This window comes from Eriocheir sinensis, chromosome 51 (assembly GCF_024679095.1).
Source record: "Eriocheir sinensis breed Jianghai 21 chromosome 51, ASM2467909v1, whole genome shotgun sequence".
NCBI classification, from domain to species: domain Eukaryota; kingdom Metazoa; phylum Arthropoda; class Malacostraca; order Decapoda; family Varunidae; genus Eriocheir; species Eriocheir sinensis.
Window position 1 is genome coordinate 589,330 of NC_066559.1, and position 19,582 is coordinate 608,911.

The window sequence follows — 19,582 nt, forward strand, 5'->3', positions numbered from 1 at the left end:
TTCGTAGGAGGATATCCAGGTTTTGTGAACTTGACGAGGCTTTCATAGGAGTTCGTAGGAGGATATCCAGGTTTTGTGAACTTTGACAAGGCTTTCATAGGAGTTCGTAGGAGGATATCCAGGTTTTGTGAACTTTGACAAGGCTTTCATAGGAGTTCGTAGGAGGATATCCAGGTTTTGTGAACTTGACGAGGCTTTCATAGGAGTTCGTAGAAGGATATCCATGTTTTTTGTACTTTGACAAGGCTTTCATAGGAGTTCGTAGGAGGATATCCAGGTTTTGCGAACTTTGACAAGGCTTTCATAGGAGTTCGTAGGAGGATATCCAGGTTTTGTGAACTTTGACAAGGCTTTCATAGGAGTTCGTAGGAGGATATCCAGGTTTTGCGAACTTTGACAAGGCTTTCATAGGAGTTCGTAGGAGGATATCCAGGTTTTGTGAACTTTGACAAGGCTTTCATAGGAGTTCGTAGGAGGATATCCAGGTTTTGTGAACTTGACGAGGCTTTCATAGGAGTTCGTAGGAGGATATCCAGGTTTTGCGAACTTTGACAAGGCTTTCATAGGAGTTCGTAGGAGGATATCCAGGTTTTGTGAACTTTGACAAGGCTTTCATAGGAGTTCGTAGGAGGATATCCAGGTTTTGTGAACTTTGACAAGGCTTTCATAGGAGTTCGTAGGAGGATATCCAGGTTTTGCGAACTTTGACAAGGCTTTCATAGGAGTTCGTAGGAGGATATCCAGGTTTTGTGAACTTTGACAAGGCTTTCATAGGAGTTCGTAGGAGGATATCCAGGTTTTGTGAACTTGACAAGGCTTTCATAGGAGTTCGTAGGAGGATATCCAGGTTTTGTGAACTTTGACAAGGCTTTCATAGGAGTTCGTAGGAGGATATCCAGGTTTTGTGAACTTTGACAAGGCTTTCGTAGTAATTTTGAGCATTGGCAGGTGTAATTTTATAAACCTAGTAGTAGTTTGACCCTTCTGTACTATCTACCTAAAAAAACACTCATTAGGACCCGACTGATCTTGGCCTCTAGAAATAGTTGACTCAATCCGCACTCTTCCCTCTTTACCTGCTTCGTCTTCTGTAATAATAGTAGGCTAAGTGTTGCTGATCAGTCCTGTTCTCCCTCGGCCGCAGGAGGACGGGCTGGTGTCGGTGCCGGCGCTGCGCAAGGGTGTACTGCTGCAGGCCCGGGACCGCCTCTTCTCCCGCTGGAAGGAGCGCTACTTCGTGCTGACGCGGGACTACCTGGCGTGCTTCAGGCGCGGCTCCACAAAGTACTCCGAGATGGGGTCCTTCATATTCAAGGTGAGGGATGCTGCGTCATGGTAGATTAGGTTAGGTTAGGTTAAATTAAGGTATGTTAGATTAACTTAGGTTAGATTGGTCCTTCATATTCAAGGTGAGGGGTGCTGCGTCATGTTAGATTAGATTAGGTTAGGTTAGGTTAAATTTGAGTATGTTAGATTAAGTTAGGTTAGATTGGAAGGTGTACACAAATATAAACACACACACACACACACACACACACACACACACACACACACACACACACACACACACACACATTGCACCTTTAAAAGTTCAAATAATTCCCATGACACAGCTGGAGTCATTCACTTATAAATTACCTACTTAGCATACCTGTTCTCCTCCTCCTTCTTTCCTTCTTTCCTTCCTCCTTCGTGATTTGTTTTTTCTTTTTCTTTATTTTCTTCGACTTTTCTTTTCCTGTTTTCCTTTTTCTTCTTTTCTTCTTTTACTTTTTACTCGTTTTCCTCTTATTTTATTTTTCTTCATCACCATCATCTTCCTTTTCTCTTTCTTTTGATCTTCTGCTTCTTTTCTTCTTTCATGAATATAAATCTAACTGAATGCAACTTTCCTTTAACTGTTTTCCTCAATGCTTCATCCTGTCACTTGGCCCGCAGATCGATCATACCTTATCTTTCCTTTCATCATTAATTCTCTCTTTCTTTGTAACGTATAGCATTTGTACTCCTCCGGCTCGACCTATTGCACGGTGTCGAATAATAATAGTAATAATATATAATAAAAAAATAATAATGATAATACTTGTTACTTCTACTATTACAAGTGTGGATACGTTCGTCCAGTTAGTTAGTTAGGTAGTAGTAGTAGTAGTAGTAGTAGGAGGAGGAGGAGGAGTAGCATTAGCAGTAGTAACAGCCTCGCCCCTGCTCTCGCTCCTTCATACGTGACGTGAGTGGCTAACAAGCATGTCTTATTCTCACTTCACTGCCACGCCCCTCAGTTAGAGAGAAGGAGAGGAGGGGGGGGGGGAGAAGAGAAAGGGAGAGGGAGGAGGATGAGGAGGGAGGAGGAGAAGGGGAAGGAGGAGAGAGAGAGAGAGCGTTAACTCCTCTCCCGTTGCAGTGACTATATCCATCCTTTTCCATCAACCATGTCGGCCTCATTGCCACTCACCGTCGCCATACATTCCCATTAACACCGCCGTTTCCATCACCCGTAACACCCCCATTCCCATCACGTCGGTCACTGCCATTGCCATCACCTCTGTCACTGCCACGGCCTCCCTCACCGTCACTTCTCTTCCGCCTCCTTCTGTCTGATTATATGGACGGGGTTTGAGTCTTGAGAGCCGTTCCCATAGATTAAGAGGCGATTTCACAGTCCAGCACAGTGTCTTCGTAACAGCCCGAACCAAACTATAGAATCCCATACAATCCAAAACGGTGAGGTCTTCAATGCCACACTAAATACACAAGATTTTTCCTGTATAGTTTCCTCAAATTTGTGAACTTAAATATAAACACCAGACACTATACAGGGAAATTTCGAAGGCTTTGGTATTGGTGTGGGAGCTTACTAACCCGTCATGGGGAACTGTGAAACTAGCCCTAAGATATGTGTAGTGTGCTGTCTATAGCAATAACGCTTTCACCCTCTGAGACGTGGAGAACACAGAACCCGCAAAGAGGTATAATATATTAGGTAAATGTTGTAGCGTGCAGTAATGTTTGCTATTCAGATTCGAGGAGTAAAACGAAAACGTGGTAATCTGCGGCTTTAAAGAGTGTATTTAAGGTATTAGTGGCGCGTGTGATAATGTTTCAGGAGTGAATTTATGCTTTTAGTCTCATGGTGGTATTTAAAGGGAAGGTACATATTAGGTACGTACGCGATGACGCTGCAAGAGTGGATTTAGGTTTTTAGTAACGCATATGATATTTTTCTTAACCCCTTGACTGCGGATTTCCTACAAGAAGACATCACCAAGCTACAGGAATGGAACAAAAAGTGGCTGCTACAATTCAATGAAGAAAAATGTAAAGTCCTGCACCTTGGGAGGAGATATCCAGCACACCAATACCACATGGGAAACACTCCACTATCCACCACGGAGCCAGAGAGAGACCTGGGAGTATATGTTACCAGGCTACCAGTGAAGGCCAAATCCATGCCAATCGCAGCTTTAGTAACGTTTATTATAGGGTATTAAGAGTGAAGATAATGATAACCTCTCTGTGATAATGTTATAAGAGCGGGGGTGTTCATAACGCATATCAGAGTTTCCCCTGTTCACCACTTTCTGATACTCGAGAAAACATTCGAATTAATTTGTTTTGAGTAAAATTATTTAGTAACATTCGGTAGTATTTTCACGCGAGGCTTGGGGTCGTATTTTAAAAGATTTCGTCGCCCAAGTTCACAAATTTGACAAGGCTTTCGTATGAGTTTAGGGCATTTCCATTAGTAGTTTTATGACCCTGGTGGTAGTTTGATCCTTCTATAGCAGCATGAGCCTAAAGAAACGCTCATTAGAACCCGATTGATCCCTTCTTTGACGTTTAGAAATAGTTGATGTGAAAAGCGAAAGTGTCTTACAAATACCAACCTTGGACTCTACAACGCGTGCGTGTTCCTATGTTTTGAAGGTTAATATTTTAGTTGTGTTGATAATATACCTTGGAGACGCGAATAATATAGAAATTCGTTCTTAAATGTTTGCATGGCGAAAGTTTTGGTGCATACTCGATAATATTCATTCAACATTCATCATGAGGTGCCGTGTGATACGTTTAACAATACGGGCCTTGGATTGTTCAGCTCACAACACGTTTAAGTATCCACACTATGGTAATATTTCTTTCATGAGACGAAGATGAAGAAGGTTATCACGCGCGCAGACAAACAGTAGGTAATTAAAATAAAAGTAGGGATAGTTTAGTAGAATTTGACACTGTTACTTCCCCCTTTCGAGGCATAGGTTAAGTATTACATGCTCGTGCAGAACTCGGTAATTCTCACCTCGTTAATATAGAAGAGCGCGATAATCTTCCCCAACATAATACAGCACAGCACGATAGTTTCCCATTGGAAGATCAAAGAGCACGATAATCTTCCCCTCGATACAGCAGAGCACGATAATTTCCCTTCGAAGATAAAAGAGCACGATAATGTTCCCGTCGATACAGCAGAGCACGATAATTTCCTTTCGAAGATCAAAGAGCCCGTTAATGTTCCCCTCGATACAGCAGAGCACGATAATTTCCCTTGGAGGATAAAAGAGCACGATAATCTTCCCCTCGATACAGCTGAGCACGATAATCTTCCCCTCGATACAGCAGAACACGATAATCTTCACCGCGATCATAATAGAGCACGATAATTTTCCCTTGCTGATATAGAAGAGCTCGATAATTTTCTCCTCCTGAAGGCATTTAGGTTCGTGTTTTTGCGTGCGTGTCCCTCCCGTGCACCGTTGCCAGATTATCGTACTCGAAGCATCACATTTACCAGCTTCTCCCCCATACATATCACCAGAAAACAGGAAGAATAAACCATTTCAACAATAACTGCAAATAAATCTCGTTGTTGTGGCCCAGGAAACAGTTTTGGGCATGGAAATCGGGAAAATTTGAGAAACTGAGTACGACAATCTGGCAACGTTGCTCGCGTGTCGCATGCACCAAGCGGTCAGCGGGGAACCAGGATGAGGCGTTGTCTGGGAACATCACTTTCTGGAACACACGAATTCTCACGACGCCAGCCACCTCCATGGAAATACAAACCATACATAGAAAGCGGCGTTGACTCCGTAGTATAGATTCATTACAGCTATACAGGAGGGAAGTCTAATTCTCACGAGGCAAGAAGTGGGTCGCATTAACCCCTTGGTCGCGGATTTCCTACAAGAAGACATCACCAAGCTACAGCAGTGGAATTAAAAAGTGTCTGCTACAATTCAATGAAGAGAAATGTTACGTCCTGCACCTTGGGAGGGGATATCCAGCACACCAATACCACATGGGAAACACTGCGCTACCCACCACAGAGGCAGAGAAAGACCTGGGACTATATGTTACCAGGCTACCACTGAGGGCCAAATCCATGACAATCGCAGCGGACGGGTTAAGCTACGGAAATGTAGACCAACGTAGAAAGCGGCGTTGACTCATTAAAAGGCATGCAGGAGGAAAGTTGAAATCTCACCACGGAAGTACAGAGCATATAACGCGTCGTAGATCCGTAAGAAGGTATGCAGGAGGAAAGATGGGATGAAAGGTCGGGAGTGTCAAATGCTGTCGGGTCTCACATCGACTACTTCTAAAGGTCAAAAAGGAGATCAGTCGGGTTCTTTTAAGTGGATTCGGATCCAATACAAACTAGGCTAATGATACGACGTTTTTTTTTTTTTTTTTTTTTTTTTACGTCGTGGCCTATTGCGCTGGTAGGCTTCTTCCCGGTGGATCCTGATGGCCGGGGCTCATCTTTAATCCTAGAATCTAGAGTCCGGGTTGATAGGTGGTCTTCTGGACAGCATGTGGGTAGTTTTAAGCCACTCGGCGGCGGCTGAAAAATCCCAGCTTTGTGGCACCGGGCGGGGATTGAACTCGCGTCGTCTTGAACGCGGCGCCGTCACGCTATCCATTCAGCCACCGCCTCCCCCATTTCGGTAATATGTTATTTTTTTGTCATTTACGCGTTTTATTTTTTCTAGTGATGAGCTTTTCATTCAGATCCATTATGAACTACTAAAGCTAATGGTTCAAGCTCGTTTTTGGTATTGTGTATTTTTGTTATGCTTATTTTTCTTATTTTTAGCTGTTGTTCTTGTTCGCTAGATGGTGGTGGGGCAAGGCACGGTGTATTTCCTTCTGCCTGTGACTTGAACTCTCTCTCTCAAAAGGGGAGGATCAAGACGCCTCTCCATCCGAAGCTGACCCCTCCTCTGGCCTCTATACTTAACTACTTTTTACTGGACGAGTGGTTAGAGAGCTATTCTGTTTCCCGTCTTTGTTGCCCTTAAACTGTCTACATTACTGTTGGGAAAAAAAGGCGACTGTTGGTAGGGAGGGAGAGGGATTGGGAGGGGCGAGGGAAGAGAGGGACGGAGGGCAGGGAGAGGGGAAACGTGCCTTCAGGAGAGAGGGCGGAGCGGGAGGCTGCATGGAAGGAAGCATTACACGAACAAGTCTTATATGGGAGCGGTTGAATCAGGCTGTTCCTTCTGAAAATCACCGCTGTAACGAGAGAGAGAGAGAGAGAGAGAGAGAGAGAGAGAGAGAGAGAGAGAGAGAGAGAGAGAGAGAGAGAGAGAGTATTATTATAGATTATTACTGGCTTCGTTACTCCCAGTTTATTACGTTTAACAAATTAGTATCTGCTTAATTATACGGTTATTTATTAGAGACTCTTGGTTACTAGCGTTGTGTGGAGTTATTAGGTTTGGAAGTTTTTTTAATTTTATTTTTTTGTGCCTAGAGAAGGGAGACCAGAGTCGTATAAGTATAGAACAGTTTGTAGGTGTTGGTGGGCGAATAAGAACTGTTATTTTTTTTTTTTTTTTCCCAGGCCGGTGAAAGAAAATTTGACAACTTAGATTTACAGGAAAGTCTTAGCCGGTTGATTTGAGACAGTTTGGTCTGGTCAGCTTTAATTTTCAGTTGTATACATAACAGTTGTAGGTGTTGGTGGGTGACTAACTTGTGTGTGGTTAGTTTTGAAAGGAACATTTGGTCTGAATATAAACACTTAGAAGACAATCTGGTGTGGTCACTTTGAAAAGAAATTTTATTCAGAACAGCGTCAGTGTTGTCCAATGAAAGCAAACAACCTTGACCCACTAAACCCTCCCTCCAGGCGGCTTTGTATTCCACCGTTACCTGTCACACTCCGAACAGGGGAATGCAAACAGTTTACTTGCGTCACCTTGCCCCGCCTCTCTGCCCCTGCCCCCCTGCCCGTCCCATGCCTTCCCTTGCCCCTGCCCTACCTCGCAACTCTTTGTGAGGTGCCAAGGCCGTTGAGACGCGAGGCTGGACAGGCGAGGCGAGTTTATGCGAGGCGAGGAGAGACAGGCACGGGAAGGTGAGGCAAGGCGGTCCGCGGCGTGCGTGGTGATGAGGCGGGCGGTGCAGGCGGCCGCGGACGGTGACCACTACCTTCAACCTTGCGACTTGGATGATATAAAAGACATATTCAGTGATGAAATTTTGTTGTCTGGTTATGTAGGCTACGAACACCGTGAAGTTTTTGTTTTGTCTAGTTTCTACGTAGCTGTAGTCAATGTTTTTTTAAATATTTTTATGTAGCTTGCGTTTTAACTGGTCATATTTTTCGTCACACACACACACACACACACACACACACACACACACACACACACACACACACACACACACACACACACACAATAGAGATCTGTAGTTCAGTAACGGATCTCTGTGGTACAGTGGTTAGCGCGCTCGCGTCACAACCGAGAGGTCCCGGGTTAGATTCTCGTGTGGAGTGGAGACGGATGGGCAGTCTCCTTTAATTCTTGCCCTCTGTCCACCCAGCAGTGAATGGTAACGGGTTTAAGTCGGGGGTTGTGTCCCGCCTCCCGGGTGTGTGGGTGTGAGGTTTCAGCGGAAGGTACTGGATGGTGAGTGCGAGTCTACTGCGTGGTCAGAACATGGTGAATTACACACACACACACACACACACACACACACACACACACACACACACACACACACATGATCTTGCCACCCGTATCCTGTTTGGCATTTTTTTTGTCCTGTGTTTCCTCTTCCTTCAGTGTTTCCTGGAAGTTTTATCGTCGTTCTATTTATGTCTCATTGTGTCACGACAACTGAATATTGAGCATGTTCGATGTGTTCAAACAAATTGTTTATTGTTGGAAATGGTTCATATCTCTTTTTTTGTGAGTGACTGTTATGGCGGGGGGCTTCGTGGTGCAGTGGTTAGCACACTCGGCTCACAACCGAGAGAGCCCGGGTTCGATTCCCGGGCGGAGTGGGAAAACTTTGGGCGGCTTTTCCGATACCCTACGCCCCTGTCCACCCAGCAGTGAATGGGTACCAGGTATTAATCGGGGGTTGTGTCCCGTCTCCTTGGGTCTATTCCCTTCTCCTATAATTCCTTCCCCTCCTGTCTCTCCGGCATATGACCACAGATGTTGCGCCGACTAAACGAAACTTTCCAACTTTCCAACTATTATGGCGAAATAATCTTACCGCAAAACTTTATCCCTGTCAATTAGGTAACGACTCAAAGTTTACATGCCTGCCGTAATAACTATCTACTATTTTCTTGCATTTATTGTCGGATTAGATATGTAATGTTGTGTGTGTGTGTGTGTGAATCATCAATAAAAAGGAACATTTCTACAAATGAAAACAGTTTATTCTTGTAAAATAATTGGCGTCGTCAGTAACCCCCGTCAAACTAGCGGAAAGTTAACTCGCCATATTAGCGACGCGCCTTTTAGTTAGTTACCCCGCAGTGCATGTATTATAGGCACCTTTTACTCACACCCAGGCAGCCTACCATAGCTTCCTCGGCTTTCATCAGCCTTCCAGAGTGCCCCGCCCTTTCCGAGGAGGGAGGCTCCTGCGTCAGGCTAGTGGACGATAACCATCCACGGAACACGACGCCACTCCCGTTTTCCTCCCTCCCAACGCTGCCAGATTATCGTACTCAGCCTCCTATGTTTGCCAATTTCCGACCCCAAAGACTGCCTTCTCGACCCCAATAACTGCCTTCGTATATAGTTATCGTTAAAATGGTTAATTATTGGTGTTTCTTGGCAATAGCTACGGCTTAGAAACCGGTAAATACGAGGCTCTGAGTACGATAATCTGGCAACGGTCCTCCCTCCTCGCAGCTGTACAATGACCGTCCCGCACAGCATTACGCTACCCTACACGACACAGAACAGCAAGCACAGCACCACGCCTCCACTTGGCCGCCTTCCTCAGTGCCACAAAATGTTTAGTAATACGGCCGATCCTCTCCTTCCCGTTTTTCCTTCACCCAGTCACCCACCCTTTACCTCATCACGTCTCCTCTCCCTGTCTTTCCTTCACCCACGCCTCCACCTAAGTATCATTACCCGCCCCCTAGCAAGTCCCAGAGCACCGCCAATCAACCTAATCGCCCCATTCACCGCCTCGAGTACCCTATTGTGTTACGGGTCTGCTTGGGCGAGTGGCGGTACGATGGTCTCTTGGTGTTTGGTCTTAGGGCCATTTCCACAGTCCACTCTAAACGTTCAAAGCAAACTATATTCTCCATTAATTAAGTTCGTGTTTTCTACTCGACACAAGGTACTGAAGAGAGTTTTCCACCATAGTCTCAAATTTCTTAGGTTTTATGTGAACAACCAGCGCTATACAAGTCTTTCGTAGTCAGATACTTTGGTTAGGGAGCTTACAAACAAACTACGCCGAACTGAGGAACTTTAATATTCAGGGAGCTTACAAATAAACTACGTCGAACTGAGGAACTTTAATATTCAGGGAGGGAGCTTACAAATAAACTACGGCGAACTGAGGAACTTTAATATTCAGGGAGCTTACAAATAAACTACGTCGAACTGAGGAACTTTAATATTCAGGGAGCTTACAAATAAACTACGGCGAACTGAGGAACTTTAATATTCAGGGAGCTTACAAATAAACTACGGCGAACTGAGGAACTTTAATATTCAGGGAGCTTACAAATAAACTATGTCGAACTGAGGAACTTTAATATTCAGGGAGCTTACAAATAAACTACGGCGAACTGAGGAACTTTAATATTCAGGGAGCTTACAAACAAACTACGGCGAACTGAGGAACTTTAATATTCAGGGAGCTTACAAATAAACTACGGCGAACTGAGGAACTTTAATATTCAGGGAGCTTACAAATAAACTATGTCGAACTGAGGAACTTTAATATTCAGGGAGCTTACAAATAAACTACGTCGAACTGAGGAACTTTAATATTCAGGGAGCTTACAAATAAACTACGTCGAACTGAGGAACTTTAATATTCAGGGAGCTTACAAACAAACTACGTCGAACTGAGGAACTTTAATATTCAGGGAGCTTACAAACAAACTACGTCGAACTGAGGAACTTTAATATTCAGGGAGCTTACAAATAAACTACGTCGAACTGAGGAACTTTAATATTCAGGGAGCTTACAAATAAACTACGTCGAACTGAGGAACTTTAATATTCAGGGAGCTTACAAACAAACTACGTCGAACTGAGGAACTTTAATATTCAGGGAGCTTACAAATAAACTACGGCGAACTGAGGAACTTTAATATTCAGGGAGGGAGCTTACAAATAAACTACGGCGAACTGAGGAACTTTAATATTCAGGGAGGGAGCTTACAAATAAACTACGGCGAACTGAGGAACTTTAATATTCAGGGAGCTTACAAATAAACTACGGCGAACTGAGGAACTTTAATATTCAGGGAGCTTACAAATAAACTACGTCGAACTGAGGAACTTTAATATTCAGGGAGCTTACAAATAAACTACGTCGAACTGAGGAACTTTAATATTCAGGGAGCTTACAAATAAACTACGTCGAACTGAGGAAGTGGCTCTTTTTTCTTGGTTTTGTGTTATGGTCGCAGTGTTTCGTCATCGCGTTGTGTTGGTCTGTAATCTTTAGTTTTGGTCTGAGTGTTTAGTCGTCGAGTAATTTGTCTTGGTCTTAGTATTTACTTTGTCATTTTTAACCTCTTAAGTCTGAGTCCTGGGTCAAACCAAGTCTTAAGTCTGGGTTTACTTTGGTTTTGGACTTTTGGTTTCAGTCTTAGTTTATAGTCTGACATTTCTACCTTAGTTTTGGTTTTAGTGTCATCTTACAACGCCAGTTCGCGTGTGAAAGACAAAAACCGTAAAACGCACGGTATGAACATTTAGGGTCGTGTTAGGAGACATTTCGCCGGCCAAGAACACATATTTGACAAGGCTTTCGTAGGAGTTGTGGGCATTTCCAGGGGTAGTTTTATGACCCTGGTGGTAGTCTGACCCTTCTTCTGTACCGTGAACCTAAAGAAGCACTCATTAGAACCCGATTGATCCCCTCTTTGAACGCATATTTGACAAGGCTTTCGTAGGAGTTGTGGGCATTTCCAGGGGTAGTTTTGTGACCCTGGTGGTAGTATGACCCTTCTTCTGTACCGTGAACCTAAAGAAACACTCATTAGAACCCGATTGATCCCCTCTTTGAACACATATTTGCCATGGCTTTCGTAGGAGTTGTGGGCATTTCCAGGGGTAGTTTTATGACCCTGGTGGTAGTCTGACCCTTCTTCTGTACCGTGAACCTAAAGAAACACTCATTAGAACCCGATTGATCCCCTCTTTGAACACATATTTGCCATGGCTTTCGTAGGAGTTGTGGGCATTTCCAGGGGTAGTTTTATGACCCTGGTGGTAGTCTGACCCTTCTTCTGTACCGTGAACCTAAAGAAACACTCATTAGAACCCGATTGATCCCCTCTTTGACCTTAAGAAATAGCTGATGTGTTATGGCAAAATGTCTTATAATGCCAGCCTTAATATTCCCAAAATCCTACGCACCGACCATTTTTGTCATCTGTACTCAGCAAGAGCAGATTTAAGTTTACTGCAGTGCATTCTTTTTTTTATTACACACTCAAAAGCCCAAAGCATCCCACACACGGCCGCCATCAGAGGTAATGGAGACAATTAAGGGAGCAAGTAGTATTTTCTTTACCGTAGAAATTGTTTTCCTGTTCTCGTTCTGTGCACCCATTCAAGGAACACTTCAGTACGCTCTCTCGTCCTTAGTGGAGTCTCAGCAATCCACAACATCCACAGTCAAACACACACTGCCGTACGTTCCCTATTCTCTCTACCTAACCTTCAACCCCCCCCCCCCCGGGCTCCTCCCTCTCTGTCAACAACTTTAACGAGTTCCTGCCAAATGGGTCCTGCTAAGTTTCAACAACCAGACAACTCGCCGGGCTGTGTTGACTAGGGTGGTCTTCGCCTTCCCCTTCCCCTCGTAATCCCTGAATGGTTGTTTTGAGAGTTCCGTCGTGCTCGAGGCGCCGTCTCTTATATTTAAAGAGCGTGCTGCTGTTTAAGGCAGGGTTGCTGATTTTTTTTTTTTTTATTTTTTTTTTTTAATAAAAAAATTATTTTCTTATTTTTAAATAAATAAATAAATAAATATATATATATATATATATATATATATATATATATATATATATATATATATATATATATATATATATATATATATATATATATATATATATATAGAGATATATAGATATATATACCTTGAAGAGAATAAATGAATCATTGCACATGAATAGGTTGTTTTACTTTACCATCTTTGGAGCACATCATTTAACTTATGGAATACTTTTAGTAAAAAAAAAAAAAACATTGCCAACCCTGGTTTAAGGCCAGCCTGACAGGGACACCGAGACCTCTGAACGACGAGAAAGAATCGCGTGGCCTGCATGCGTGTTGCTTCGCGATGAGGTGCTGTTCTATTTACAGTTTTCTTTAGGGATGCATGGCAGCGCGCCGCGGTGGCCGTGAAGAATGGTGTCCTGAAGGGCACTATTGGTAAGGCGGATATCAGTGGACACAGCTGCGCGCGTCTATTCCTCTCGGTGGAGGGCACCTTGTGAATGTAGTGCGTTTGTCTCATATGATTAAAAAAAAAAAAGAAAGAAAGAAAAGAAAGAAAGTGTACATGTTTACGTGTTTTTTATTTTTATTTATTTATTTATTTATTTATTTATTTTTTTTTTTTTTATGACATAGTTCAAATAGCTACTCTTCCTGTTTCGTGTTTCGTTTATTTCATACCACAACGCAACTTAGATTTATTGTGTGTGTGTGTGTGTGTGTGTGTGTGTGTGTGTGTGTGTGATGCGGGCAGATGACAATGAAGGTAGCAGCACTTCGTCCCGTCCACCACTTTGTATTGCCGTGTCATTCCCTCGGAGCTGTTGCCTGCTCGGCCGCTCCCTCCGCAGCTGAACTTGGCGTGCTTGGTGTTGGTTTATTTCGCATCGCAACACTCTTACATCGTTTTCTATAACCGTCGGTGGCCATCAGCACAACTACCTGTAAATTTATCGCTGCTATTACGTCATCTCGAACTGCTGTTGCCGGTCATTCCTTCCTGTGGTCAACTTGGCGTGCGTAGAATGCGTTTGTTTCATTATTTATTATTATTGTTATTATTACTATTATTATTAATGAGATCCTTGAAAAGAAATTTAGGGAAAAAGATATTTAGACCTAAACAGAGTCTCCTCGATGAGCAGATATAATTATGAAAAGTAAGTGATTACAGCTAGGAGAAAAATAAAAATATAAAAAAAGTGGGTGGGGGCAAAAGCAATCAATGCCAGGGTGGATGGTGACTTTTGCTTTAACACTGTCAACCACGGCACTACATTCTTTTCTCGATAACTCGCGTCGGTGGCCATAAACACACGTATACCTTCAACCTTGCCTTTAACTTTACTGCTCGCATTACATCGTTACCTGGTTAGAAAAAAAAGGGGGACCAAAACAATCCCAAAGTAATTAACAGGTGGGTGTTAACTTTTGCTTTAAACTTATCAATAGCAACCGCAGCCCTGCGTTCTTTTTCTCGATAATGCGCAAATCCATTCATACAAATACCTTTAGCTTCACCGCTCTTACTGCATCATTTCCTGTGTGGCTGTGACCTGACGGCTCCCTCCCTCTCGTCCCAGGTGAACTTGGCTTGTGTGGAGTGCGTGGAGTGGCAGGACCGGCGCGGCGGCCCGGCCCTGGCGCTGTCGCTGCCCCGGGAAGGCCGCGTGCTGCTGCGGGCCAAGTCTGGGCTCGACCAATGGTACCGCCTGCTGCTCGAGGCCACCAACGCCTCCAGACACCGGCGCAACGTCCTCCGCCGCGGCACCTCCACCACGCACCTCAATCACACCAACAACAACCTCGACACCACGCCACCGCCCAAGTCAAGTGAGTAGTCCCTCGGGTTGAGGGGTTAAGGTGTAAGGTACTCATTTCTCCACCTGACCACAAGACACCATCTTCCAAACAACTATCCCTCATTCTTTGACATTTCTCAACTGCCCCCTTCCACATTAAACATTCTTGACTTATTCTTAACTCAGAATCTCAACTGGAGACTTATTATCTCATATTACTAAATCATCTTTTCGAGGTTTGGCATTCGGTAACATCCCCACCAGTTTTTTCCCCTCACAATTTCTATCCGTATACAGGGGCCTTGTGTGCCCTCATATGGAGTATGCATCTCATGTGGGGAACTCCACACACACAGCCCTTTTGGACAGAGTGGAGTCGAAGGCTTTTCGTCTCATTAACTCCCCTCCCCTTACTAACAGTCTTCTACCTCTTAAATTCCATAGCAGTGTTGCATCTCTGTCTATCTTCTATCGATATTTTCATTGACTGCTCTTTTTAACTGTTATTTGGATGCCTCCACCACCTTCATGGCCTTGCTGCACAGTAATTTCTACTCAACTCATCCCAATGCTTCCCAAATTCCTTATGCAAGAATTAACCAGTATTTTAATTCTTTCATCCCTTTCATTGGTAAACTCGGGAACAGCTTTCCTTCATCTGTATTTCTTTTTCCTATGACATAAACAATCTCATGAGGGGAGTATTAAGACACCTCTCCTACCAAATTGTTTTATGTCCTTCTGTCCTCTTTTTGTGGGAGAGCAATATTATAGTGGGCTTTATTTATCACTTCTGTTTTGCCCTTGAGCTGCCTCCTTTGCTGTGAAAAAATGAGGGAGAGAGACTTATCCAGCTGTGTTAGGTGTGGTGTTCCTCTTTGTTATGCCTGTTGTGTTTTAGTGTTTGCTGTGTTTGGCAGGTGGCATCCAGTACAGCCTGAGTGGCTCCACCCCAGAGATTGCGCGCCTCTGTGACACCGTCTGCGAGGACTCCCCTGGAGGCACCAACTCCCGCCTCCTCACCAGGCACCACAGATTCTCCCGTAAGTTGCCAAGTGGAGTTCCATCTGTTCCTAAAACTGACACACAAATGGCACTAACTGGTGTTATTTGACTATTTGAATCTAAAACCTATACGTAATCTATTGAGCATTATAGGTTTTTCCAACTGTTGTTTCTTCTATTTCTGAAAACAAAGGAAACAAAAAATTTCTGCTAAGATATTTTTCCTTGTTCTAAAAACATTGATTTCAGTACCTGAATTTAGAAGTTTTTATTTATTCAAATGATCATATCTTATAGTAATGAGTACTTTCCAGTAAGTTTAGTAGTGCATGTTAATATCTACAAGTGCCTTATTTATCAAAGGTATCAGGCATACTTGATTTTTCCCCCTTAGTGTTGGCTGACCCTGACCTTGGCTCCTGCGACACAGATGTGGCCACTCCGCCCTCCTCCGTCACCTCCTCCAACAAGTTCAGCACCTCCACGTCAGCTTCTAACACCTCAGGTCAGTTAGTGTGCCGCTGCTGCCCTATGTGAGTCCAGAAGGGGCTACGTGAATCCTTCAGAATTCTTATTACTATTTAGGATGTTCATATCATTCTCTCTTTACTTCACTGTTTGACCACAAGCAAGCAGCATAATTATGCAGATTTATTTATATACTTTCCTGGTTCTGAATTATAAAATGTGACATAACTTGGCTGTGAGGTGAGCACACTAACCACTGTGTGTGTGTGTGTGTTCATGTGCCTTTTCTCCAAATTTTCTTTTCTTTATTTCTTTCCAATTTAAATTTTAGTTCTCAGTACATGTATGACAGCAGCTTGTGGGAAGGGGACATACCAGGTTAGATGCCCCAAGCTTTCTCCCCTCAACCCTTTTAGTTGTCATTTACAGGATGCAGGGAACAGAGAATCATTTGTACTAAACCCTTGTATGTCAGTAACAAAGTAAATGATTGCTACAATTCAAACTGTTCCTTTTGTTCTGCAGGTTCTGGGGGCTCCTCCTCTCTAGCCTCCTCCCCCTCCTTGCGTGGCTCCTGTGCCTGGCCTCGGCCATCCTCACCAGTGCGGCCACTGCTCGGCGACGCACCACGCTCCAGACTCTCTTTGTACGAGGGTGTCCGGGAGATGCCAACCTCTGCCAAGACTCGCCACTCCATGTGTCTTGAGTCCCAGGAGCAGACTCAAGATGCCACCAGAAAGCAGAAGAACAGGCACTCTATTTGCATTGAGCCTCGGGACCTGGCGCGTACTCGAGCCTCTCTTTGCATGGAGCCTCGCAACCCCCTGTTGGAGCTGATGGAGAGTGTGGAGGCCATCCCTTCACTCATCCCCCATGACGCTGTGCCAATGTCCTCCTCAGCCAGAACCTCTCCTTCCAAGAGTGAAGGTAACTTTTGGAACCTTGAAACTGATCATGTATTCAAAATTTCTGCACTACACATGGGTAGTTCATGGCTCATTCATTACCTTTTGGATTTCTTACTGTCTAACTGGGAAAAGCAACACAAGGTGAATGGTGGTGATATGGGTGTCGCAGTCTGCCATGAGAGTTTTTTTACTCACTACAAGCACAAACCAAAGAAAGAATGGTTGCTGTGGTTAAGCACAACTTATCCCTTGTGTGCCCCTCAGTTTGAAGGTCAGCTTGGGAACAAACTGTGCTCCGTGGTACAGTAGTTAACATTCTTAGCTATGAATCGATGGGCCCAGGGTTAATCCCAGCCCAGGCAGTCAGCACTTCACCTAGCTGTTCATTCTCCCATAAGGACTGGGGAAGGTAAACTTTGGTAACCTAGATGTTACACTTGTCCTGGGGTAGTGGAGTCTTATCCACCACAGGCTCAAGTGCTATTGAGACAGATGAGCTCCGAGGTTTAGCGTATGCTCCTGACTTTTTTTCCTAGGAAACAAAAGAGCATAGTGAGTGTGTATGTTTACAGATTGACTGGTAGAAAGCTATATAGATATTTCTTCACAAGCTTCATACTTTTCAAAGATTAATGTAGCACAATTTTCCTCAGGTGACCGATCTTCCAACGAGGTGCCAGTGACACGGTGTGAGGTGGACACCAGTCCCTGTCCTGGGGCTGCCCCACCCCGCCCTCGTGCTCACTCCACCTCCCTTACCCCAGAGCGTTCCTTGGGGCCACGCTCTCGATCTAATTTGGGTTTCTTCAGACACTCTGGTCTCTTCAACAACCATTGAGGAGAAGGTAACTTATTGCTATAACTAAGTAGTATTGTTTTCACATCACACAGCAACTGCCTATGATGCCCTCCTGCCCCTGCTGGCCTGCAGCGGTGGCAGCACTGCGCCTGCTGTTGGTGTTGGTGCTTTCCGGGAGGCAGCTTGAGTGAGGCTTTACCACTGATACATTACACTGTCATGATGCAGCTGTATCAGGTGGAGTTAATTTTAAGATTGACATTTGTCTTCATGGCAATACAAGTGAGGTGCTCAGGACCATAACCTGCAGGAGCTATGATTTAGATATGAGTCATATAGAAAACATGGTCATGGTGTTCTTCAGACTTTACTCCTTCCATTGAGCAAGTCATGAAGTTGGTTGGGGGCCGTTTGTGTGTGTGTGTGTGTGTGTGTGTGTGTGTGTGTGTGTGTGTGTTTCTGGAAAAGTGTCATATATTAAGCTGATATATATGTACGATTCTTTTTTTACCATCACTATTGACTGGAGGTTATGGTCAAGAATGTCTCAGACCCTCACGGTATAATGTAAATGTTTTGATTACTTTCCTGTGTGTGGAATGTAACAGCTGAGGTCAGCTATTTCCATTGTTTGTTTGTCAGACATGTTCTCATGTCATGCCACTGAGCCATTGTTTGTTAGTCAGACATGTTCTCATGTCATGCCACTGAGCCATTGTTTGTTTGTCAGACATGTTCTCATGTCATGCCACTGAGCCATTGTTTGTTTGTCAGACATGTTCTCATGTCATGCCACTGAGCCATTGTTTGTTAGTCAGACATGTTCTCATGTCATGCCACTGAGAGAGGTTTTCCTTGTAATTACTTTCAAACTTTCAGAACATAAGTGTTTATGTTCAAGAAGGTCATTGGTTAGGCTGATCTGGGGTCACCATATGCCCTTCCATGGCTGTGGCTTCCTCACTCTCTGTAGCAACCCACAACTCTGCTGGGTACCTTGACTACAACCTGTTTCCCAGACCATTTCCAGTAAGATTTTGAAGATTGTTTTGTTTCACAGTAAAAGGCCAAGATGTATGTGAACCTTTAATTCAGTGTTAGAGTAGTTTTGAGAAGCTAAGAATTGTGTAAGATTTATCAATAATTTTGTGTATATAGCAGATTTGCATACTAAGAATAGACCGGTTACATAGGTGATATAACTATAACTATATTGTTTTTACTGAAGAAACTGCTTGAACTAATGATGTAAGTTGTTTATGATGTAATGAGTAACATTTGCCTTATATAACTAGTCATGGAGAGGGTGTGGGTGAGGCGTTTCTGTGTGGAGGCAGCCAAGGCTTCCTCCAGTAACTGGCATGTTACATTAAGCTTTCAGCAGCTCATATTTATAATTTTTATTTGCATTTGAAATATTTAGAATACTAACTATATCCCTATTGCATTGTATGTGTTTTAAGATTTTTCATCTTGGTTATCTTTCTAATAAAAACAAGACATTTGCAATAGAATAGTGATTGAAAAGTTATGTGGTGAAAGTGAAGGTTGTCAAGAGTGGATTTACTATGGCAAACATTTCTCACTAATTAACAATAGTGACTTTTTTTTATCTGTGCTTTATTTTACAGAAATGTTCACTGACACAAAATAGTACAATAATATACCACTTCTGTAGTGTCATGAAACTATGTAAATTATTGGAGCAGTGTATGTATTGATTGAGTTTGTGTGAAGTGCATCACTACAGTCTAACCTCCAGGAAATGCAGTTCTTTAGACCACTTGTCTTGGTCATGGCCAACCCTTTCCTGTGTTTCCCATGGAGCAGCCAACACCTCCAGGGACTGAGCACACACCTCCCAAAACCAAAACACTTCCTCAGGTACAAGTCATGGGTTATGGCAGAGAATCACGTGCGTGCGCCACAAATAAAACATTGTCAGCAATAAACAGTCCACTTGGCAACACATTTCTTCATTATTTACCTCATTATGGACTACAGTCTGCAAGTTATTATTTGCTGCTTCTCTCTCTTTCTTGGAAAATTAAGAAAAATCGAAACTTCTTGTTATATCTTTTGTGCATTAAATAACTTCTTATTGATGTGATAGTATGGGAAATGTTCACCTCTGAGAGA

General features: G+C 43.6%; 1 protein-coding gene across 1 annotated transcript in view; it reads left to right on the forward strand.

Annotated features, from left to right (window-relative positions):
• LOC126982460 (protein FAM117B-like) overlaps positions 1-19,410 on the forward strand; it is a 97,397-nt gene extending 77,987 nt beyond the window's left edge. The window contains exons 3-8 of the mRNA XM_050834499.1: positions 1,145-1,315; positions 14,045-14,294; positions 15,184-15,306; positions 15,663-15,773; positions 16,262-16,663; positions 17,298-19,410. Of these exons, the coding sequence (XP_050690456.1) occupies positions 1,145-1,315; positions 14,045-14,294; positions 15,184-15,306; positions 15,663-15,773; positions 16,262-16,663; positions 17,298-17,482 (1,242 nt within the window). The 3' untranslated portion in view covers positions 17,483-19,410. The remainder of the gene's footprint in view (positions 1-1,144; positions 1,316-14,044; positions 14,295-15,183; positions 15,307-15,662; positions 15,774-16,261; positions 16,664-17,297) is intronic.
• Positions 19,411-19,582: the final 172 nt, after the last annotated feature.